Genomic DNA, 26,179 nt, shown 5'->3' with positions numbered 1-26,179 from the left:
GAGGCGGGGCCAGCTCTGACGCCGCCCCCCCGCCCAGCGTGCCCTGGCCCCGCCTCCCACGCTGCGTGGGAGGCGGGGCCAGGGCACGGGGGGCGGGGCCAACTCTGGCCCCGCCCCCTCACTATTCGCCCTGGCCCCGCCTCCCACGCAGCGTGGGAGGCGGGGCCAGGGCACGCTGGGCGGGGCCAGGGCGCCGGTGGCGGGGGCGCTTTTCAGCGCCCCCGCTTTACATCAAAAAATATCTCCGGCCGGCCCTGCAAGCAACAGCTGCTTTGTCAACTATCACAGCTAGGAATGTCTATACTTTCTGCCCCGGTGAGGCAGCGGGTTAAACTGCTCGGCTGTGTCAGTGACTCTGTTTTGCTGTTTAGTGATTCGATGGCTTCAGTAATTGTATTGACCGTTAATCCTCAATATTCATATTAATTTTTGACTTATTTAATGATGATTAGTTAACTTATTTAACCCTTTTGGTACTAATGTTGGAGAGGTTGAAGAAGAAGTCCAGGAAGAGCTCATTGAATTTCAAAATGATAGAAACTGCAAGGATGCATTTGAATCTGATTCTCTTGAGGAGTTGTGGTGTAAAAAAACAATTTTTATACTAAAATTTGAGCTTGCGCTATCTTATGCTCTTATGTTTTCTGCTTTGCTGGTAGTTAAAAACAAGTCCAGGAATCAATTGAAAGTAGGTAATGATATGCATGTAGCTTTGAGCAATAATATTAGTCTCGGGATTATCTAACTTGTAAAGAAGATGCAAGCTCAAAAATCACATTGATGCAAACCAAATTTTAATTTTCTATTTAAAATATTCTTTTTCTATCATAATAGTACTCTTAATTCATGTTGCTATTAAGTTTATTTTTAGATTAACACCATTTATTATTCTTGAACCTTGTGGTGCCTGCTAACAACGAAAAAAATCAGAGTAGTCTCTGGTCAAAAAAAGGTTGGGAACCACTGCCCTAGAAAGATCACTTCACTGTCACTGTCGTACTTTGGACATATCATGAGAAAACATAACTCACTATAAAACAGCAATGCTTGGTAAGATAGAAATGAAGAGAAAAAGAAGGCCATATTTCTGTACAATCAAGGAAGCCACAGCCCTAAGTCTGCAAGTCTTAACAGTGCTGTCAATGATAGGATGACTTGCAGGTCTCTTATTCATGGGGTTAACATAAATGAAAACTTACTTGACAGCAGTTAACAATAGTAAATAGGAAAATGCCAATAGAAAAAATGTCTACACAATCTTTGAAATCTTGTGTATTTTTCAAAGACTATTATGTTTTCTGGACGGCTCCATTGTCGCCAGAAGCTTCCAGGGACACCATTTCTATTGCCAGGGGAGAATTAACATCTCCACTTTGGGGATCTTTATAACTTGTTTGAGGCTGAATTCCCACGGCCACTTACCTAAAAATAACCTCCACTGAGTTCAGTGAAATGTACTTCATCTGGATAGGCAAATATAAAGCACACTGTGTTGCACAGGGCTAATGCCCAAAGACATCAAACATGGATATGCTCTGAATATGCACATGGGTATGTATTTGACCTGTATTGTCAAATACATGGGGAGAATTATCCCCATTTGAAAAAAGGCATCATTCTGAATGCTTTCAATATGGAACTCTTATCACAGTGCTTTCGTTTGTGCGCCTAACTCTGAAACTAGCAAGGGAGTTCAAATATGGCATCATCTTTTGTGAAATGAGGTAGAATGATAGATCACTTTTAGAACACTAAGATCCTATCGTTTCTTTGTCATTTTGTTTGAAAAGTCTTTAGAAGCACCTTCTGCTTTTAATATTAATGACATTTCTTTTCACCTCCCTTCTGCTCTGATAAATTGCCCTTTGGATACTTCTACATTTTCAATTATATATTTAATACAGTGAAATTCCTGTCCCAAATTTAACTGTGTACAATCATTAATTTAACATGGAAAGAATAAAAAAGAAGGAGAAGTAAACATTGTCTCTCATGCACCTCGGTTACTGAGTTTCTCCATGTCAATCATTCTTTATCATTTAGCAAAATATGTGTCTCATAATTAGCCTGTCGTTCAAGGTGTGCCTCTTTACACAATGCATGTGTCAGTCAGTCCACTTTTTTCTTAAACAGAACTGTCAGATCTGCGCTGTCACACATTTCAATCTGCTACGAGCCAAGGGGATTGAGGATATGCAGTTCCCCACCATTTTTTTAAATGTCAAGTCTTTGACAAAGTAACTATTCGAGCCAGAACAGGATGAAAGAGACCCAAGTTTTTCCACAAAGTGTAATGAAAGGCTTTTGGTTTAGCCTATCATTGGATATCAAAATGCAGAATATAGCAATGATATGGAAAACAACATACTGTCAGAACAGTTAGTGTTTTTCCCGTCTATTATAGCCTGAGTTTCTACTTTTAAATACTCAAATATGCAGACCTATAATATTTGTGTAGTTACTTGGATAGTGTTGCACCCCAGGCCTGGAAACCCCTATGATCACAGCACCATGCAAGAGTCCAGAATATAAGCAAGTAGTTTATTATAAAATATTGAAAGTATTGGAAAAATACAGGAATAGGGAAATAGGAAGTATATCCAAAAAGGGTTTAGCAATAAGCAAAATTCAGCATGAGTCCAAATGTTTCAAACAGATTCCAAGGTAATACAACCCAGGAATAGCCAAAAATCATAATAACAGCTTAGTCCACAAGCACAAGGTATCCTTAGAAAAAACTTGATCTTGAATATAACCACAGAAACATGGAAACTCCCAATATACTTGAATCCCAAAACCAAACACTTAACTTGAAACATGGACCAGGAACTCAGGCCTAGCTTCTTACGCCAAATGCTACATTGCCTGAACTAACTTGAAAGCAAACAATTTGCCAATGGAAAGACACCCATGAAAGCATTTCGTCTTCCATGAAATCTCTTCCTAGCTTTCCCATGTAAACGCTCTGCCTATGATATCTATTGTCTGCTCTGATCTGTAAATGAAGGCCTATGTTGATTTCCATATCTCCAAGTGCTTCGGTACTGCTTAATTCTCCAATCGACTCTTCCTTATCTAATCTCTCAGGCTGCTTGACCTCACCTTGAAGGTCTGCACTTTCACAGTCAGCTTTCTCACAGAAAGAAGCGTCATTCACTTGACTTAAATCTTCCTCACTTTGTGGTCCCAAAAATTGCACAGGCAATTCCACAATCCTCTCTAAAACATCAATGAACCCATCATTCTCAGGCTTATCAACAACAGATAAGGAAGCAGTAGTTAAAAATCTAAAACAAAATGGTGGTTCGCCTGCCTTAACATATAGAGCTGAATGTTGGCAAACAAGAAAAAAAAAGCAGAATGCTGCCTCGGTATTATGGAGGTGAGGATGCTATGACTTACAGCTGGCATCACACGCCTTGACCACATCTTCAACAATGACATCCTGCAATGCTTTGGCATTGCTCCAGTTGCTGACAATCTAAGAGAATCATGTCTCAGATGTTATGGCCATACTCTCCAAGGTGAAGACGAGTCAATTTGGAAGATTAGTCTTGATTTAGAAGTGCCTGGCAAGAAACCAAAGGGATGACCAAAGCAATGTTGACTGGACACGTTGTACAATGATCTGAAGACTGCTGGCATACACCCTGACCAGGTGTGTTATCAGGTGAAATGGTGCCAGCAAACCAGTAAAGCGGACCTCGCCATTAAGTGGGACAAATGCTGAAGAAAAAAAAAAAGAAGAGATACACTCATTCCCCCACTTTGAAGTCCTACTGAGGAACACTTTTCTGGTCAGTGAACCATTTGTAATACGCTTTGGCCTTGTGAAGAGATTTCTGAATTATTGGCAAATTCTCCATTATTTTAGCACTCCACTCTGAGGGTATCTCCCCAGTGGATAGTGTTGCCGGCAGTTCTGGGGAAAGAATGAAATCCTGGCTATGTACAGCTTGAGAAGTGGGTGCTAGGATGCACAACATTATTTTAAGTGGCTGCTGCAAATAGGTGGAACTCTACCCAATCATCCTGTTGGTAGTTCAAGTAATAGCACAGAAACTGCTTGAGCATTTTCTGGACCCATTCTGTAGCCCCATCTGTCATTGGTTAAAAGGCAGAGCTCAGCCTCTGTTGCATGCCTAATAAATTTAGGAAAGCTTTCTAATATTTGGCAGTAAATTGTGGCCCCAATCGGATAAAATGCATTCAGAACATCCATGAAGTCGATATGTATGCTGCAGCAACAGTTTGGCTAATTGTGGAGCAGTTGGAATTTGCTTGCATGGTACAAAATGGTACAAATCTACAACTGTCCAGATTGCTGTATTGCCATAAAATCCATGGCAAATTTGTTTCCATTGTCTGCTTGTATCAGCCACTGACTACAAAAATCCTTGAGTTTTGCCAGATTTTTGTTTTGCTCTAGCACAGGTGAGGCATTCATGTGCCTATGTTTTGACATCTTTCCTGAACCTGGGCCACCCAAATTGCCATGGTTTTTTGTGTAGCCATAGTGGCCGACAGTTTTGTGGTCATGAACTCGCTATAGCACTTTTGTTTGCAGGGTCTGGGAAACATATAGTTTACTATATGTTCTACCTCTGTTAAGTTATGCTGCAGCCAGGGGTTGCTGGGGCATTCCTTCTGATGGTCACTGGAAGAATGTGAGAGTCCAGCTGGTTTTGGCCTTGAGTCCATGCTTGAGTTTGAACCACTAATCTAAGCTGTTGCAAAGTAAAAACAGTTCCCACAATTTCTTATGGATGACTGCTGTGCTGAAATTCTTGTTCCCAGAAAAATAATGCAAAATGAACTAAAATCTACTAAAAAAAACTGGGCCTGCCTCAATTGCTTGGTGCTTAGTCGCTGTGGTGTCTGTCTATAAGGCTTACAGATTTTTGTGATCAGTCCACACCTCAAAAGGATGTCTGGCCCCTTCTAAAAATGCTGCCAAGCTATAAGCGCCCCTTTCACTGCAAATGCCTCTTTCTCTCACACATGCCATCGTCACTCTGAATCCAAAAAATTCTTAGATAAATACACACATGGTACCAACTTCCATTTTTTGGGTTTTTAGAAGAACACTGCTCCATATGTAGCATTTGATATGTCTGAATGCACCACAAATGGCAAGTCAGGATTGAGATGTGCTAAGACTGGATGGGCAATAAATAGTGCCTTTAGCTACTCAAAAGCATGGTGGCACACTGGTCCAATTTATCTTGGCTCTTACCTCTTGAGCTATTCTGTGCAGGTTGCAGGGAAGACACTTCTCTTCTCCAAACAACTCTGGCTATCAATCTGATTCTGGTCACAATTCAAGTACTGATTATAATAAATCAAGTCTTATATGGCTTAGATCCAGCTATCTGAATGACCATATCGCCTGATCTAAACTTATCCAAGTTTTAAGATTTTCAGGGGAAGGACTTTCCCTTCATCTTTTTGCTTTCACAAGTGTGTTTGGTGAAGACACAGAAGAGAGTTTCCTCAATGGTGGCTCCCAGAGAATGATATTCCCTCCCACAAGAGGATCTCTCGATCCACTCTCTGCTGTTTTTGCTATACAGTGCTCCCAGCTGTTGAAGATATAAATATCTATGGCAGTAGTTCTCAACCTGTGGGTCCCCAGATGTTTTGGCCTTCAATTCTCAAAAATGCTAATAGCTGATAAATTGGCTGAGATTTCTGGGAGTTGTAGGCCAAAACACCTGGGAACCCACAGATTGAGAACCACTGAGCTATGGGGTAAAGCCTACACAAATCAGCGGCTGTACGCACAGGCATCCTTAAGAACTAGAACCCCATAAGATATTAGCTTTAAGTAATTTATTTAATCAACACTTTCTGTTGGAAATAATCTGATACCAAAACACAAAAAATGTGATGCCAAAATATTTTCCATAAAAAGGTAAATTGTCTAAGGACCTTATCACACACAATTATAACTCATCTCTGATACTCTGCCTGTGATGCATATGGGTCCTATCACACGATGCAAGGACCATTTCATTGCACACTTGTAGACACTCAAAGGCAAAGAATCTGTTACAAGTACTTTTTTTAAAATGGGAAACAACTGAAACACACTTTTGTGTGCATGATTGGTAGACTTATCTGCAGCTCATCTTCTGTGCCAGTGATATGTCTTTTAGAGTGTGTCTTGGGTAGTTTTTTTTTTCTTCCCACTCAGTTCTCCTTTGCCTAAACAACTGGCAGTACACTTCTGGTGACAGTCAGAAAAAGGACCGTGAGTGAAGTCATACATGATTTCCATTTTCCTGTTATTGTTTCTTTAAAAGACAATTTTTTTTAACTTTAAAACTACAGAGCTCCATAGGAACAAAAATATGTTTTTATGTTCCTCCATTGGGACGAAAGAACTGCAATCTCATGAGCCCACGTAGTTGTGTGGTTGCATAAGATCTACAAAAATAAAAGAAATACATTGATGGAGGGGAGCTTGGTATGGATTGGAAGAAATAAATTCTTAACTGTGTGATAAATCTCATGTGGATTATTTTAATATAAATGGAAAAGAAACAGTCATGTGAAATAGCATGAGTAAGTATCTAGCATGCTTAAGCTATGGGTTACCTATTTAAGAATGCATTTTTTGAGGTATGTGTGATAAGGCCCTAAGGAAATACTGATCTGCCTCATTCTTGTCATGTGCTGAACTTTTGGGGAAAATGTGGGGAGGGACAAGATTGCTTAGAAAACCTTTAAATGAGTAATGATCTTCTATAACTCTGCAATTTTCTGTAGCTTTATAATCCTAATAAAATTAGAATGCCTAGATATAGGCTTGAATGTATACATTCCTACACTTTTTTAAAATCAGCAATTGCTACTGTGGAGTATTTTATCTTTCCAATCATGCTGTTCACTGAAAGATAGAAGTATCTAACAGTGTAAATGCAGAATGATTAATTGGAGATACAAGTCCAATATCTTTGGAAACCCATATAGGTAATTGTGTTGGGTGTGTTTCTCAGCAGTTTAATCATTCTGCCATTATGTTATCATGAATCCACGGATAAGTTGCAAGACCCTTGCTAAAGATTCTGAACTGAAAAGTTAGGGCAAAAAATTCTAGATGGATGGAGACAGAAATTGGCCTTAGAGGCAATTCAGACAAATGTCTCTGATGCTGAAATCTTTTTCAGATATTTAAAACTTCGCACTCAACTCCAAAGCTTGTTATACTTAAACACGTTTGATATATGAGTACTTCATGACTTCTGAAAGACTATGTCAAACACTTCATCATCTCAATCTTTTCTAGAACTGGAACACATCAGCTCTATTTCCTTTTTCTTTAGCCATGCAATACTGTTTGAAAATCAAGAGCAAAAGAAGGTTAAGAAAGTAAGAAAAATATAGTCATTCCTCAAGTGTGTGCTGCATTTTTAACTTTTGCTTTCAGTCATATCACATTTACAATACAAAACCAAACAGCGCCTTTCAACTTATACTGGGAAAGTTGTGTTAATTAGACAAGTGTAGTGCATTGTTTTAATTTTATTTATTGTTAGGCACCTTGAATCCCTATATCAGGAGAAAGGTGGAATAAAAATAAATAAATAATGAATGAATGAATAACACATACTTGTTCTTTTAATTCAAGTGAATATTATTTGGATGACAATAAGAAGATGACAATAAGTCCTCAGTGGCGCAGTAGGTTCAACCGCTGAACTGCTGAACTTGCTGACTGAAAGGTCAGCGGTTTGAATCTGGGGAGTGGGGTGAGCTCCTGCTGTTAGCTCCAGCTTCTGCCATTCTAGCAGTTTGAAAACATGCAAATGTGAGTAGATCAATAGGTACCACTTCGGTGGGAAGGTAACGGCACTCCATGCAGTCATGCCAGCCACATGACCATGGAGGCTTCTACAGACAACGCCAGCTCTTTGGCTTAGAAATGGAGATGAGCACCAACCCCTTGAGTCGGACATGACTAGACTTAATGTCAGAGGAAAACCTATATCTTTAGCTAAGCAGATGCAATCTATTACTGCTTGATTTATTTTCAAGCATGATTATCCATTTAATTCTTGCACAGATTTTAAACATGTTGGTTATGTACACGATGAAACCAAAACAAAACACTACACTAACAAAACTGCTGCTATTTCACTGGAAGAAGTTTCATATCTTGCATACTTTTGGCTGAATATTATCCTATCTGTGTATTCTAAGGGGTATGCTTTTCTTTCTTCCCTGCCCCCAATATTTCTACTTCTCCATGGAATTTTTAAAAAATGAGGATAAGCTCTACTTAACTCAGGGAAGACCATTTTTGTGCCTTTACGCCTTTCAATGACAATTTGCATTTGCACAGCTTCAGGTTTTTGGGTGCCATCTCCCTTTCAACTGAGCATAGTTTACATGACTTAGAAAGAGCCTATTTTAAGAGCAACGCCCAGTCAGATTGTGCATAATAATATATTTTATTTATATTCTGCTCTATCTCTCCGAGGAAACTCAGAGAGAATTACAGGTACATATAAGGAGCCCCGGTGGCGAAGTGCGTTAAAGCACTGAGCTGGAGACCGAAAAGCCCCAGGTTCAAACCCCGGGAGCGGTGGAAGCGGCCACTGTTAGCTCTAGCTCCTCCCAACCTAACAGTTCGAAAACATGCCAATGTGAGTAGATCAATAGGTACCGCTCTGGCAGGAAGGTAACGGCGCTCCATGCAGTCATGCCGGCCACATGACCTTGGAGATGTCTATGGACAACGCCAGCTCTTCGGCTTAGAAATCGAGATGAGCACCAACCTCCAGAGTCAGACATGACTGGACTTAACGTCAGGGGAAACCTTTACCTTTACCTATATGGCAAATATTCAATGCCATTATACAATTGACAGAAACAATACATAAAGAGAGGCAAGGCTTCCCTCTTTTGTTTCTGGCATCTGAAGGCTGTTCTCGACTTGGCTATGGGGAGGTGCTGTTGTTCCATTCTTCCATGCTGAGGAGCCTGCTGATCGAACCACTGGCATGTTTTTCAGGGGCACCTTATTACCTCCCTGCTAAAGCGTACCTATTTATCTACTCATGTTGCTGTTTTTGAACTGCTAGGTAGGCAGAAGCTAGGTTAACGGTGGGAGCTTACCCTGCCCGCGGCTTGTACCGTCAACCTTCCGGTTGGCAAGATCTTCCGTAGCTGATGGTTTAACTCGCTGTGCTGTCCCCATCCCAAAAGAAAGATTGATAATTGAATTAGGTAGAGGGATACATATACATCAATTGCCATTTACCTTACTTTGAATGTATAGAGGGAAAACAGGACCACTCCAGAGTTCCTGAATGTGTGTTATTTTGTGTAGACCCATTTCATACAAATGCTGAATGCACATAAGGTGGCAACAGAACCACCCTGGTTCCTTCCCCACTTCACAGGTTCACATATATGGCAACTTCAAATGGTCATGCTCAGTTGCATACACACACACACATACACACATATCATACAGATGCTTCAGACCATTTGGGTACCTTACATCAACATAATTTGACTTACTATAGGCAATTTGCATTTTTATATATGCAATATACATACATATACATATAAATTACATTGTGAGGTAAAGGTCACTATTTTGATACTTTAAAAAAATAAATTGAAAAGAGTAAAGTAATTGTAGAATCAGTGCCCTATAAGGGGAAAATGATTACTGAGTAGGTCAGGGGTCCTCAAACTTTTTAAGCCGAGGGCCAGTCCACAATCCTTCTGACTGTTGAGGGGCCGGATTATCATTTGAAAAAATTACAAACAAATTCCCATGCACACTGCATATGTCTTATTTGTAGTGCAAAAACAACAACAACAACAACAACAAGAAGAACAATGAAAGAACAATACAATATTTAAAAATAAAAACAATTTTAACCAACATACATTTATCAGGATTTCAATGGGAAGTGTGCTCCTGCTTCTGGCCAATGAGATAGTCAAGTTAATTAGGATTGTTGTTGTCGTTGTTGTTGTTGTTGTGTGCCTTCAAGTCATTTCAGACTTTGGGTGAGCCTAAGTCTAAAATTTATTTATTATTTATTTACTGCATTTATTTACTACATTTGTATCACACCCTTCTCACCCCAAAGGGGACTCAGAGTGGCTTACAAATTATATGTACATACAATATATTATATTATTAGCATAGCACAATATTAGCATTATATATTACTATATTGAACTATACCACTACACTGTAGTATTATTAGTAATATTATATGTAACATAGAATATATAATTAATATTATTATATGGTATTATTATTGGTGTTATATTGTATTACATTATAATATTATTATCAATATTATATGTATATACAATATATTATATTATAAAACTGAGGGCGGGGGCCAGGTAAATGACCTTGGAGGGCCGCATCCGGCCCCCGGGCCTTAGTTTGGGGACCCCTGGAATAGGTGGTTCTTGAAGCTGTGGTCCAAACAGAGGAATGTTTTCATGCCCAGAGAATAGGTTCCATCTGGCTAAATAGAGCTCTAAGAAATGACATCAAAATGCTACCTCTCTACTGACGACAGAAATTCGCCAACCCAGTTAATGTGCAATGTACTTTTAGCGAGCCAAATCAATGAAATTGATTGCTAGGCTACAATGAATGTGTTGCTCATAACAACCTTCTAGTTACATATGTGGCAGTCAAACTAAGAAATAATAATCTTACTCTCAACCGCCCTGTGAGGCCATGGTTGAGTGGGAATTTGACATTGTTTCAAGTGAAGATTCATAAATTGGTACTGGAAATCACATATTAAGATCCACAAGGCAAAGGAAGAAACAGATTGTCAAGTGTTTCTCTCCTTTTTTGTGCGTAACAGTTATGGAGAAAGGTTTTCAGAAAGTCTGGAAATTTCAACTGTTATTAGATTGAACATGTAGCACTTGAGGAAGGCCAATTAATACTATAAAGGCTGAAATACGTTGGGCTTTTGTTGAAACAAGATAATAAAAAAATCTGTTTCAAGAATACAATACAACCATCAATGAGTACATGAAGATCTCATTTCAAAGAGAACAAAATATATGAATGGGCATCCAAAGGAAAACTGAGTTGAAGTGGAAAGAGCTTATAGCCAGAGCGAAAGGGAAAGAAAAATATAAGGAACTGAACCAAAACATCTTAATGATCAAACAGATAATCTAAACCACTGAGTAGAGTTATAACTGTTCCCGGAAGGAAGGGGTAGGGAGGAAAATGGATAGGTATAAGTACCGTGTTTCACAGAAAATAAGACATACCCATAAAATAAGCCATAGCAGGATTTCTAAGCATTTGTGCAACATAAGCCATACCCTGAAAATAAGACATAGTGATAAGCATGGCTATGCAGCGTACCGGCGCAGAGCGGTAAAGAAGACAGCCGCCCCTTCCCTCTGCCATGGCCATGATTGACTTACCAGCTCACACCAGCAGTTCCTCCTCCCTGCCCAAGCAAGGGAAGGGTGCAAGGTACTCCAAAGTCTCCCAAATGGAGGGAGCAGGAGCAGTGGCAAATCCCGGTAAGGGGCAACACTGCAAGAAAGCAAAGAGGGCAGGACCCGCTCGGGCCTCCACCCTGCCCACAGCGCAGCTGCAAGGCTCCTCCCCGGCACACTTGCTGCCGGAGGAGGATGCTGGAGCACTACTTGCTAGGCCCTACTTGCACTACTTGCTACTTCGCTGTCACAGGGCTCGGGCGCCACAACATTCCCTCCCTCGTAGGAGCAACAGCCCCTCCGGATAGAGGGAGACATCTGGCCATCATGCCATCTGAGTGTTTGAGTACTGGCCATGGATATAAAAATCAGACATCCCCTGGAAATAAGCCATAGTGTGCCTTCGTCAGGAAAAATAAATATAAGGCAGTGTCTTACTGCTGGGGAAACATGGGGATAGATGTATAGAATTGCAAAGGAATGTAATCAATAGAGTGTGTCATAAAGGGTAAAAATAATAATATATCTTAGCATGTATAAAATTGTGACAATGTTAAAAATTACCTTACCTATCTTTACCTAACTAAATAAAAAAATCAGAAGACCTCATTTGAAATTATTTCTCCAAATCACATAATTCCCCTTCAAATATGGTGTTGATGTTCTTTGTTTACTCTCCTATAGTATTTCTAAAATAAACCATGTTGGTAGACTAAACCTTCCCTGCAGACTTCCCTATGTACCTCTCATCCATTCTGGAGAGTTGCAGAACCTGCTGGAGAAGATTTTGGTTGTATAGCCTAGGAAGGAAATTCTGGTTGAACACGTTGGTTCATTCATGTAACAATGGATTTATCCTTCTGAGACAAAGGGAGTTTGGCACAGAAAGATACAGTAAGCCTGCAATCAGTAAAACTCAAGTGGTCCAAGTGTTGTTGTTGTTGTGACTTATACAGTAGAGTCTCACTTATCCAACATAAACGGGCCGGCAGAACGTTGGATAAGCAAATATGTTGGATAATAAGGAGGGATTAAGGAAAAGCCTATTAAACATCAAATTAGGTTATGATTTTATAAATTAAGCACCAAAACATCATGTTTTACAACAAATTTGACAGAAAAAGCAGTTTAATATGCAGTAATGCGATGTAGTAATTACTGTATTTATGAATTTAGCACCAAAATATCACAATGTATTGAAAACATTGACTACAAAAATGTGTTGGATAATCCTGAATGTTGGATAAGTGAGTGTTGGATAAGTAAGACTCTACTGTAGTAACTTTAGGATTTTCTTGGCAAGGTTTATTCAGGGGAGGTTTGCCATTGTCTTGCTCTTAGGCTGAAGTGAGTATGACTTGCCCAAGGGAACCCAGTGCATATCCATGTTTGTGCAAGTGAAATAAGCAGAACTATTTTCCAGTAAGCCATCTCACCAGCGGATTCATTCCTCTATGCTCAATATTACATAGCCAGGGTTAGCCCTAATATGAACCAGAGTGAGGTAACTGCTTCACTCAACAGATGTGGGTTATCATGAAAGAGTAGCATATAAGTTTTTAATATTTTACTGCCAGAGAAGGAAGGAGACCCTGTTTTATTTGCTTTACTTATTGCTCTGCCTCGTGTAGCTAAGGAAAACTCTATTTGTTGATTCCATAACTGAAGAAAAGCAAACAATTGTCAGAGTACTAAAAAAAAAACAACTAGAAATGGCTAAATTCCCACTGGTCGACAGTCAACAGATATTGTGGGAATAACTTTCATCCAGATCTCAAAATAGGGACTTGGGGTGGGAGGAATCCCCACTAATGGTGTTGATAAAGGCAAGGTAGATAAGAAAAATATTGCTTAAAATTGGTTCAAAGCATATTATTATTTATAATTTAATATTATGTTTCAGACAAACTGATTTTTTTCTCTCTCCATCTACAAACAAACTGTTGTCATAATTTTGTATATGCCTTCTGAAGGAAAGTTGAAAAGAGACCAAAAGGCAATATTTAACAGGCATAGCAGGTTTGTAAGCCAGGGTTGGCAAATAAGTGACAAATATTTTGTGTGATCTTAGAATGTTTAGAAGCCTTTTGTCTGTTTCAAAGAACCTCTAAGCAGCACATGGAACTGCAAGATTAGTAAAATATTGGCATGACTAATGTAATTTCTGTATAAATAATTTTGACTCAACACTGATCATTCCAAAACAATTCTAAATCCCAGGATGGCTGGTGGGAAAAGGTTAGGACAAGACAGGAACATCCAACAACAGCTGCCAATATGACAACAGAAGGTTTTATCAGAATTGGTCTGCCACTAGCTGTAAACCACACAATAGGGGCTTTAGATCTTTGTGAATTAAAAATACCCCAGCATTTACCTGACCAGAGATGTCCTTGTTCCATTAGGAGGTTATGGACTGATCAACTCTAAAGTGCTTTGAAGGTGTGGTGAAGTTTTAGGGGGGGGGGGATTTAAACAGAAGTTGGGTAGCCATGTGCCGAGAGTGCTTTCACTGAGTGTTCTTGCATAGCAGAATATTGGATTTAATGGCTTTTTGATTTATTATTTTATAGGAGCCCCCCCCCCCCCCGCAGTGGCGCAGCAGATTAAACCACTGAGCTGCTGAACTTACTGACCAAAAGGTTGGCGGTTTGAATCCGGGGAGCGGGGGTGAGCTCCCACTGTTATCCCCAGCTTCTGCCAGCCTAGCAGTTCGAAAACATGCAAATGTGAGTAGATCAATAGGTATGGCTCTGGCGGGAAGGTAACGGTGCTCCATGCAGTCATGCCGACCGCATGACCTTGGAGGTGTCTATGAACAATGCTGGCTCTTCGGCTCAGAAATGGAGATGAGCACCAACCCCAAGAATCAGACACAACTAGACATAATTTTGGGGAAAAACCTTTTTCTATATGAATACAACCATACACTGAAGCTGCCCATAACTAAGGATGAAAGGAGGGTGCTTTAAGCAAGAGAATGTATTATTACCATGGAAGATGGTGGATTTTCAGAAGTGGAATGGCTAATTTGGCTATATATCAGAAATACTTTTGCTCTGGATTCTGGCATTAGGAGATGGCTGTATTAGACGTTCCTTTAGGTGCTTTTAAACTCTGGTTCTTAAAAATAATTTTTCAGGAACTGTAGCTGTACCGGGTGATGATCTCTAAAGCCCTAAACAATTTGGGCCCTGCCTATTTTTGTGATCGCATCTCCCTTTACAAACTGTCACGGGCTCTAAGAATTGCCGGGGAGGCCCTCCTCTCAATTTCACCACTGTCACAAGCACAGTTGGTAGGAATGAGGAAGAGGGCCTTCTCAATGGTGGCCCCCCGACTCTGGAACGCTCTTCTCAGAGAGATCAGGCAAGCCCCTACACTGTCCTCTTTTTGTAGGGACCTGAAAACCTGCTGGTTTCTGCAGGTTTTTTAGCATGATTAGTAGAATTGTGCATTTGTGTGGAATTGCTGTTCATTTTGTGTAGTTTCATTCGTGTCATCTCATTTTCATATTCGTGTCCCACTAATGAAAAACGGGCCTCTACACAACACAAATTTTCATCTGGCTAATGAAAAAAAAATGAAAATGTTCAGACTATTGGCTGGAATAGAAAAGCTTCTGAGGCTCACCCCGCCCCACTCAGTTTTTGGGCTAGAGGGGTGAAAATTGCCACACATGGAAGGCATTTCGGCCCAAACCAAGGGAAAGCGGGGCGATAGAAGGCCTGGGGAAGCAGGGCCCCAAGCCGGAGGCTGCCAAAGCAGGCCTCAGGGGCAAGAGCCCTAACGAGAACCGGGTGTAGCCCTCCTGCCAGGAGACGGCGGAGGCCCTGAATAGGCCTCAAGAGAAAAGAAAGGCTTATTTATTATTTTTTATATATTAATATTTATTTATTTATTTATTTTAATGGCCCCATAAGGCCAAAGCACCCTCCCAGAGCCACAGAAATACCACACCAGAACTGCAGCCGCTTGGGTCCACCGCGGGGTTCTACCGCTGTCCTTGCTGCTGCTGTCCCAACAATGAAAAGCAGGCCCAATGCCTACTCTGGCCCTCCGGGCAACCTTAAATGGGGCCGCTAATTGGCCAGGAGGCCAGGCGGTGGGAGAATTTCCTGCCACACAGGGGGCTTCTGGGAAGGAAAAGCCCCCTGAAGCACCATGATGAGCCACAATGCAAATTATTAAGACCCATTGGTACACATCAGCTGTAGTGGGAAAGCAGCAGGTCTCTGTCAGTACGAAAAGAAAACGAAAGCAAGCACGATAGCCGAGGCTTTCATTTTCGTGTCGTTTCTTCGTTTCTTACGAAAATGTCACCATTCATTTTGTGTAAACAAACGGTCAAAACAAAACGACAGTACAAAGGTAACAAAGGAAAACAATTTCACGCACACCTCTAATGATTAGTCCCTAGCTCAGTAGAACCCCGCTCTGCACTTTATCCACTTCCCCGGCCCTATGATACTCTGTCGCACTAGCCTTTGCCTAGCCTTTCATAGTTGCCCATGTCCATTCTGAAACTTTGGCCATTGGTATTTTGAATCTGTCTGATGGAGCAGACTGAAATGGGATTTTAATTTTGTCATTGTTTTAGCAAGATTGTATTTTTTTGTTTTTGTTTTATGATGTTTAACTTTGTTGTATGGCCTCCTTTTGGCAACTGAATGTTTTGCCTTGTTGGAAACTGCCCTGTGTCCTCTTCGGAAGATAGGGCAGTATATAAATAAAGTTTTATTTATTTATTTATTTACCAGCCTGGATCTGGTGACCATAATGATGCAGCTGCAAATCTCCACATTGAGATCTTGATGCCTTGCTCTACTGCTAATTTTAAGAAAAACCGGAAGACTTGAGGAGCATGTGGGAAATCATGTAAGTTCCGATATGTAATAAGATTCTGTTGTTTACTCATTAGTGGTGTGGTTAGAAATGCCATGACAAGCAACAGTCATACCGTGAATTCATAATGAGGTATTACGTATTTGAAAGCTTTTGTTAAGAGTAAAAAGTCCCAGTGAGATGGGACAATTATCCCACTTTTAAAAAAGAAATCCTGTATTTTTAAAATTGCCATAATTATCCTATGCACTGGGAACAGCTTGACTCATACAAAAAGAACACAACATTCACAAAATTAATTCCATCATCTTTCAGCCTTCAAGCACTACTTATTATGTAGGTCCAGTTTTCTGATTCATCTTAATCTCACTCCTTTCTATTGGCTACCAAAATTTGTAGACAAAACTTCATTTTTTTTCTAAGTTTGACAGCAAATTAAAAACAAAAAAGCAAAAATAAAACCTCTAGACAATACTATTGTGTGCATTTGTGCAATCCTGGAGAACAAAGAGCCACCTTGATTCTGTTTTCCTTGTATAGCTTTGTTTTGTAGAGGATGCAGTACTCAGATCTGTTTGAAGGCATTCTCTTGTCAGCCCTATAAAATTTCAATCAGATTAGTTATGTTCAGAATAACTTCTCTCCAGCAGTCTCAAATTGAAACTGGCATGTTCCAGACAAAAGCTTCCTGCTACATATATCGCAGAAGAAGCTTTGCCTTTTCAAATCAATCACAATTATTTCAGATTTATAGCTGCATAACCTGATTTTGCTGCATGGGTTTTGAATACCCCCCCCCCAAAAAAAAACCTCAATTATTTACAGTCTTGTGTAGGAGCAAGAGAAATATAAATCTGTGAAATAAAATCAAATGAAGGTAGAATTATATGTAGTGTTAAAATGAGACAGTCTCCTATTGGTTCCTTCCTCCTTCCTTCATTCAAAGTAGAATGCTTCCAAACAGCGGACTCATTCACACTACAGAATTATAATGATACATTTTATTTTAACTGCTATGGGAAAACCCAATGGAATTCTGGGAACTGTAATTTGGGGCAAGGCATTTGGAATTCCCAACAAAACTACAAATCCCAACATTCCATAGAATGAAGGCATGCCAGTTAAAGTGGAATAACTGCACTACAATTGTATATTGGTATTTATCTAAGTTGTATTCCTCCACATTTCCAGGTTTAACTTTTGCAGCTTTGATTAATATCCTTTAATATCCTTTTATCCTTTTATTCTGTGGCTAATGCTTTTATGATGTTGTTGGTAGGTGTTTTTTTGTTTTTATTTTATATTTTGTATAGTTGTATACTTGGTCACTATGTAAGCTGCCCGACTCCCTTTGGGGAGATGGAGATGGATTATAAAAATAAATAATAATAATAATAATCCCCCCCGCAGGTGCCACCTTGACTGGACAATTTGCAACTGGACAATTTGGACAGAAAAACAAGAAAACTCATGACCATTCATCATTCACTGCACCCTCGCAGTGATGTTGACCGGCTCTATCTGCCTAGAAGATCAGGGGGCAGAGGACTCTTACAAGTCAAACAAGCAGTCAAAAAAGAAGAACATGCCCTGGCAGAATATATAAAGCAAAGTGAAGAACCTGCTTTGATTGAAGTCAAAAATCAGAAACTCCTCAAAACACAACAGACAAAAAACCAGTACAAGAAAACTGCACTACAAACTAGAGCTGACAGCTGGCACAACAAAACACTGCATGGAAAGTTCCTTGACAAAATTGAAGGAAAAGCTGATAAGGAGAAGACCTGGCTCTGGCTCACGAATGGGACCCTGAAGAAGGAGACAGAAGGCCTGATCCTTGCAGCCCAGGAGCAAGCCATCAGAACAAATGCAAATTTGATCAAAAAATCAGCTGATGACCCAAAATGCAGACTGTGCAAGGAAGCTGACGAAACCATTGATCATATCCTCAGCTGCTGTAAGAAAATTGCACAGACAGACTACAAACAGAGGCACAACTGTGTAGCCCAAATGATCCATTGGAACTTATGCCTCAAGTACCACCTGCCAGCAGCAAAGAACTGGTGGGATCACAAACCAGCAAAGGTCGTGGAAAATGAACACGCAAAGATACTGTGGGACTTCCGAATCCAGACTGACAAAGTTCTGGAACACAACACACCAGACATCACACTTGTGGAAAAGAACAAGGTTTGGATCATTGATGTTGCCATCCCAGGTGACAGTCGCATTGATGAAAAACAACAGGAAAAACTCAGCCGCTATCAGGACCTCAAGATGGAACTTGTACAGGTGGTCCCAGTAGTGATGGGCACACTGGGTGCTGTGCCAAAAGATCTCAGCCGGTATTTGGAAACAATAGACATTGACAAAATTACGATCTGCCAACTGCAAAAGGCCACCCTGCTGGGATCTGCACGCATCATCCGAAAATACATCACACAGTCCTAGACACTTGGGAAGTGTTCGACTTGTGGTTTTGTCAAAAAAAATCCAGCATATCTATCTTGTTTGCTGTGTCATACAACGTCATTGTGTCAATAATAATAATAATAATAATAATAATAATAATAATAATAATTGGCTTTCTAGGAATCACTAGGTCTTCCAGAGTGCCTCTATAATCAACTTCCGCCAGAGCTTCCTGCATTACAAATCTTTCCACAATACCACCTTATTGGCCCAAAGCCTCTCTAAAGAAAAACAGACATATCTTTGCTCTAGACCAGTGGTTCCCAACCTGTGGTCTGTGGACCACCAATGGTCTCCAAGAACTAAATATGGTTCGCGGCCTCACTGTTAGTACACCATTGCAACAAGAGCGACTGGTCTTACAATACTCTCTTATAGTGCCAAGGCAATGGGGATGTTGGGAGGAGAGAGGCTGACTACCCTCGAAAGGCGCTTTTTAGGTTCCTGGGGTTATTTGGGATGCCAATTCAGAAAAATGCATTGGATTGGATTTAATAATCTAGACCACATTAGCTCTAGATTATTAAATATGGTTTTCTGTGGGCAAGCAGACGGTGACTACTGGGTGGCATATGTCCTGTATCAGAAACTAGAGCTGATGTGGTCTATCCAATGCAATTTTCTGAATCAGCACCCCCATATAATCAAACCGAGTCTAAAGTTGACGAAAAACTGATTTGTAACCTTTTTGGTACTAATGTTGGAGAGTGGTCAAATTGGTCCCTGGTCAAGTAGTCCCTGGTTAAAAAGAGGTTGGGAACCACTGCTCTAGACACTGATGAATGGGAATTTTAGACATTATGTGATAAAAGGAAATAGTCTTTTACCCACTTTGCTCCTCTAGCTTTCAAGCATAACCTTTAAGATGACTTCAGAACTTGAGAATCATGTCTGGGTCTGAACTGGTTAATTAGAGCCCTCGGTGGCGTAGTGGATTAAAGCCTAGTGACTTGAAGGTTGGGTTGCTGACCTGAAGGCTGCCAGGTTCGAATCCCACCCGGGGAGAGTGCGGATGAGCTCCCTCTATCACCTCCAGCTCCATGCGGGGACATGAGAGAAGCCTCCCACAAGGATGGTAAAAACATCAAAAAACATCCGGGCATCCCCTGGGCAACGTCCTTGCAGACGGCCAATTCTCTCACTCCTGAGGCAACTCAAGTTGCTCCTGACACGGAAAAAAAAACTGGTTAATTGTGGAATTCATTAGCATCACAGTTCCTATACTGCCCCATAGTGGTATAGGCTTCACTGGAATTCATGTCACAATATCCTTCATGGTGACATTAATCTATATGTAAAACTGCATGCTAATGGACACTTCTTTCACTACTGCCTCTTTCTGTTCAGTGCTATCACTGCTACAAAACGGAAACACCTGACATATCCTTAGGATGGAAATTTTAATAAACCAGACCTTCCATTAAGACAACCTATACTCAATGAAATAGGTTCCAAGGAAAATGATCCATCTTACTAAACATTGTGCCTACCCTTGATTAAAATTGGTTACAAAGTGCCAAAGGGATTCTATTAACTGAAAACTCAGTTAGTATTCAGGAACCTGAGTTCTTACGAGTGGTACTTGTTAAGAAATGTCACAGGGAATGAAGAATGCTCAATGAAGCTCAAACACTCCAGTAATGGCTGCAGTTCCAGGAAAAAAAAATCAGGTGGATTAACCTGATTTATATTCTCTAATGTGCTCATATAGTCATGTTTTAGAGACTTTTTTATGTTCTGTCCTCTCTTTTTTTGTTCTCACTGTGCTCTTTTAGCATTGAAGATGGAAGCCCACAAAATTCCTTGATTGCAGTAAACTCAGTGAGAACTGTCTGCATTGACATGAATAGGCACATTTACTCAGGAGTAATTCAGATTATTCAGTGACATTATTTCAAGGTTAACATACATCAGATTTTATTCTAATATCTCTAATCTCTTCCAATGCCTCATGAACTGAGGATATCAGCTTCCCCCTGTAAGGCTGTGTCCCTAGACTTTGAGATTTTCAAAATGAATGTTGATAATGTTCTTGCTTGATTGATATTCATCTCATTTGTAAAAGCCACCTTCCATTTTGAAAAAGCAAGTTCTCTGTTACTCAGGAAGTGGCTGAAAACCATAGCCTACATTAGTGAAAGATTTTTAAAATGACACTTGAAAAGCTGCAATAATTAGAATACAAAAGCTTTACTCAAAAGATAAACCAAGCAACATGGCACCATCGGTTTTACAAGAACACAGAGAGCTGCTGATAATATTTATCACAACTATCTCAGGGACATGAAGCAGGCGTTTCGACTCTGACAAAATGTCATGCCTTCCAAATGAGTTAATGTCACTAAGCTCTGTGCCTAGCCTGAAGGTTTGTGATCTGGATGATCCAGAAATAAAAGAAAGCACCAAGTAGTCTTCACAAAGTTTGTTGCCATAGCAAGGGGAAACTTACCACTATTGGGTAATCAGTCTTGTTTATGCCAGAAGCCTAAAGACTGGTATTGTTAATTCCCTGAAATAGGTGATAAGGTATTTCTTCTAGTGAGTATAGGGGTTTGCATGTTTTTAAATATGTTGTATTTTATATTAAAGCATTCTTTCAGCACATCAACTTTAGTTATCACACAAAAGCTGACTGGCACAACCTGGGGCTCACAACCAGATACAGTAAAGACATCTGCCCTTGCACTTTGCTACTCTGCTACTACATACGCATGCCCACGTAGTGAGAATACATCTCACCATGTCAAAACAGTGAATGTGGCTCTTAAGAAGACATGCCTCATTATCACAGGATGTCTATGCCCTACACCACTGGATAAATGATACTGTTTAGCCGGTATTGTACTACTTGATATCCATCTGGAAGCAGCAGCCAGTAGTGAAAGGACCAAGGCAGTGACATCTCTGGCCCATCCTCTATTGAGATATCAGCCAGTGTGCCAATGTCTTAAATCAAGAAATAGCTTTCTAAGATCTGCAGAGATACTTGCAAGAACACCCTCAGAAAGTGAGCGTCTAAAAGTGGCAGGCTAAAAACCAGATTCCTTCCTGGGCACACAGAAGACTGGGCGACTTGGAAAGTGCTGAACAAACTGCACTGTGGGACCATGAGATGCAGAGCCAACCTTAAGAAATGGGGCTACAAAGTGGAGTCCATGACATATGAGTGTGGAGAAAAGCAAACACAGACCACTTACTACAATGCAGTCTGAGTCCTGCTACATGCACAATGGAGGACTTTCTCGCAGTGATACTAGAGGCACTCGAAGTGGCCAGCTTCTGGTCAATGGAAATTTAGTATAATGCCAAGTTTTTAACTTTGTGGTTTTTTTTATATAACTTTATTCTCAATTTGCTTCTGGCATAATAAATAAATCAACTTTAGCTACCATAAAACTGGATCTCTCTGCATAATTCTTAAGAGGAAAGATAAACAAATCAACTTATATGATGTACAAGCTACAAGAAGGTGCAGGTCTCCACTAAACTTGGAATTTAACTCTTTCCTGAAATATAAAGCTTTGAAAGACTGCTGTTTGAAACCGTGGAGATTAGCTGCCACTCAGAGCCAAAAACATTGGTCTTGATAGACTGATATGTGGTGGTGCTTCAAGCTTGTGATGACAATATTATTGTCTCAGGGTGAGCAAACCAGAACCCACAAGCCAGAGGGAGACTCCACTGCACCTCCTCAACCCCATATCTCCTCTCACTGACCTGACACAACCTATACACATTTTTCCCAAATGCAATTTGCCACATCCTTGCTTTGCTTAGTCCATTTTGTGCCCACGGGACCTTTACCAAAACCAGAAGTAACCACAAAACTCTGGAAGATTCTCAAATGTTGTGTCTCACTGCTTCCCTTAAAGAAGAGCTTCAATACACAGTGCAGTGTTATTGTACCTGTTTTGAAGTAAGTCTCAATATAGGGTTAGAAACTAAACCCATTTAGAGTTGTCAGATATTTCATATGTGGCAAATGATTAGCAGCCATTATAATTTACAGAGGCATTTATGTTTCAAAGCAATTATGCCATCACCATCTTCCCATGAATAAACAGCAATTACAGAGACATAAACTCTTATTTACAAGCTCTGTAATAGCCCGCAGACTCTTGTATTGCTAACAGATGGCAGATCAGCCACCCTCTGCTTTCCCTCCCACATATCTGTGCTTAATAAACACACCATTTAAAGGGCTATTTTCCCTGGTCAATTTCACATTAGTGACCAAGCTCTTCCTCATGAGAAGTGACAGTCTGATCATGACATTAATTCTTGCTACACTCAGACATATGACTGCTGGGAAGGATTAAGGAATTAGAAGGGCCAGAACAGCTGCCACCTGAGCTCCATTCTTCACCTAGAATTGCTCTTTCTCTTTCTTTCCCCTCCCATTTATTTTGCTCTCTCTAGAAGGTTTCTTTCCTGAACCTTTTACAGCAGCGTGACAAACACGGGATAGGGCAGTGGTTCTCAACCTGTGGGCCGCAGCCCAACAGTGGGCCACGAGAATGAAAATCCGGTCCACAAACCTTCCTCTTTATTATTTTATTTTATTTATTTCTGCTCCTTTCCACAGAGCTGACCATTCCATTGGCTAAACCACATCACCTCTGGATTATTTATTATGGTTGTCTGTGGGTGAGCAGATGGCGACTATTAGATGGCATATGTTCTGTATCAGAAACTAGAGCTGGTGTGGTCTATTCAATGCAATTTTCTGAATCAGCAGCCCAAATAACCAAACCGAATCTAAAGTTGACCAAAAATGAAATGGTGGCAAGGGGTTTATATATTGAATTTTTCCCTTTTTTTAAATTATCATGTGCCAGGGCCTCCTGTTTTGTTTCAGAATCCATACCAAAAAATCTTATATTGGAATCACCTAGACTTGCCAAAAGGCATGAGTATTATACCTGTACTTATTGGGAAATATTATCTTCTATCCTGGCCTATATTTCATGGCTAGGCAGAAGCGGCAGGTACCGACCACATGAGCCTCGCCAAGACAGAAGAGACACTTGGCGTGGCCGTCGGAATCAGGAATTTTAGCAGCGCACTGCGTGCAGCGTTTGAAACGAGTAGTAGACATGCGAAGAGTCCGAAGTGAACCTTGCGGCGGAAAAAAAGGAACTGGAGAGCGGACGCCCGGGGCTGCCTTATATGCCCCTTGGGAAGGGGGGCGTGGTTACCGCCAAAATTTGAACTTCAGCTTGGAAGAGTTTCCGTCGGAACCTGCGCAGGCGCAGTTTCTCCATTAGTGTGCATTCACAGAGTACACGAAGAAAAATAGGGTAGAATATAAAGTGTTATTATTATTATCAGTCCTAGCTAGCATATCCAATGTTGAGAAATGATGGATGATGCAGTCCAGCATCTGGAGGAGCCTTTAGTCCCCATCCCTGCATCAGAAAGTTCTTCTAGAAGGACCTCTAATCTTCCATATCTAGTTGGATTTTCATCTATTGGATGTTGCATGACAGTAGAACCATCGTGCTATAATTGTGTAATGTTGGAGTTCCTGGCTTATAACAGGAGTGAGGAACATGTGGCCATCTAAATGTTATTTCATCATCAACATTTAACAATTTAGCCAAAGGCAATAAGAACTTAGGAAACTTGTAGTTCAGTAATATCTAGAACATTATGTTCCCCATTCCTGGTCACTTTCAAATTTATTATAATAGAAAAAAGACTATTCTCAATCACATTGATTCTATCTCCTGATAATGACTAAATGCTTCCGAGAATCAAAGATATATTGTCTCTGGTTATGAAAGCATATTCAGCTGTGACTCTGATGATTCTATCCATACATTAATATATTTGGATGACATATTGCCCTCAACCAGAACAGATTGCTGAGAATGACAGAAAAAAAACTTTTTCAGGAATGGCCCAATTTTTGCATCTTATTCCAAGCTGATCTATGGGATAGCAATGCTGCATGTTTTTGGTAAAATGTTTAAAGTAAATTATTTGAATATCTTTCATAAACTGTCCTCAAAATAATAAGTGGATGTTCTTAAGATACTTTAGAAAGAAAAAAAATTCCTTATGAATACAGACTATGTGAATAGAAAGCTGTAACATGTTCTCACTTCTCATTGAACCATTTTACCCTTATTCCAGATATATGGGATTATTTCCATGAGTGGAAAAAAGCACAACGGAGACAGATATAACAGGAAACAACTGTAGAGATTATAAGGAAATGCGACAAAAAATGATAAACACTGGTCATGTGAAAAACTGTCTCACTTCAAGGTAAATGGATAATGTGCAATGTTGTGGAAGCAGACTGAATTTTTTCTTTTCCTCTTCTTCCCTGTAGTTTTCCATCTCTCAGCAGAATCTACCAAGAAAAAATGCCGACTGCAATCCAACCAATACGCACATGAAATATAAAAATGTATTCCAAATTATTCCACCTGGATATATTCACCACACAGCTCCTCAGTGCAATAATGAAAAATTACAGATGACAATTGGAATGGCTCCAGACATGTTTTCGGATTGTGTGATTTTAAGCAATTTTTTTAATTGACATGTTTTAATGATGTGATTTTAGAGTATATTTTGATATGTGTTCAAGGCATCGAACTGTGCCTTTATTGTAAGCTGTCCTGAGTCCTTCGGGGTGAGAAGGGCGGGATATAAATAAAATAAATACAGTACATACCACAAGATCCTTAGTTATGTAATAATTGTGAGGTTTATAATTGTCATACTACTCACGTGCTCATCTGCCTACCAATAGCAAACTTTCATTTTAATATCATCCCTGAAGCATGATGAAATAGATGTAAAGGCATTAAAATATTCAATTTGCATAGCCTGACAAGGCTATAAAATGAACCATTGTAATTTCTATTGCTCACATGCAGGAAACAGAACTAGGCAGTGCTAAATGCGCCAGCACCTTCATGGTTAAGATATTTGACTCAACCAAATTCTTCAGTTAGAAGTCCAGACCTGAATGTCTGGGGTGAATATGTAACCCTCTAGATATCATTAGATTGCAAAGCCTATTACCTGCAGGTAATAATAAGAGATCATGGGTGTTCATTGTAAATTTTGATATTCCCACAAGCCTGTTGATACCTTCTTCTTGTGCATGAATTCTGTTGGAGGCGGCATGTAGAAATCAGTCTTCAGAAAATGCTATTAATACATAATGTAAGGTCATCCCTTATAATATCAGGGTACATTCCTTCTAATTCTGAAGTTTTTTTTTTCCAGGATTGGCCATCCAGTTTCCTCTGGAAGCTTTCAAATTATCCCTTGCTTTCATTTATATCTCACCCAGAGGCGGTTCAACCACCAGGCCTACTAGGCAGTTGCCTGTGGCACCATCTTGTGGGGGGGGCGCCATCGAGGCAACTCCTGTCTCCTGTGG

The 26,179-nt window shown here is 40.2% G+C and overlaps 1 protein-coding gene across 1 annotated transcript in view; it reads left to right on the top strand.

Moving 5' to 3' along the window:
- LOC134299175 (uncharacterized) overlaps positions 1 to 25,965 on the top strand; it is a 69,748-nt gene extending 43,783 nt beyond the window's left edge. Inside the window, exons 2-3 of the mRNA XM_062981193.1 lie at positions 16,218 to 16,335; positions 17,713 to 25,965. Coding sequence (XP_062837263.1) covers positions 17,773 to 18,753 — 981 coding nt within the window. The 5' untranslated portion in view covers positions 16,218 to 16,335; positions 17,713 to 17,772 and the 3' untranslated portion in view covers positions 18,754 to 25,965. The remainder of the gene's footprint in view (positions 1 to 16,217; positions 16,336 to 17,712) is intronic.
- Positions 25,966 to 26,179: the final 214 nt, after the last annotated feature.

The sequence above is a fragment of the Anolis carolinensis genome, chromosome 5, assembly GCF_035594765.1.
Source record: "Anolis carolinensis isolate JA03-04 chromosome 5, rAnoCar3.1.pri, whole genome shotgun sequence".
NCBI lineage: Eukaryota > Metazoa > Chordata > Lepidosauria > Squamata > Dactyloidae > Anolis > Anolis carolinensis.
This window is presented reverse-complemented; position numbering and strand designations above follow the sequence as displayed.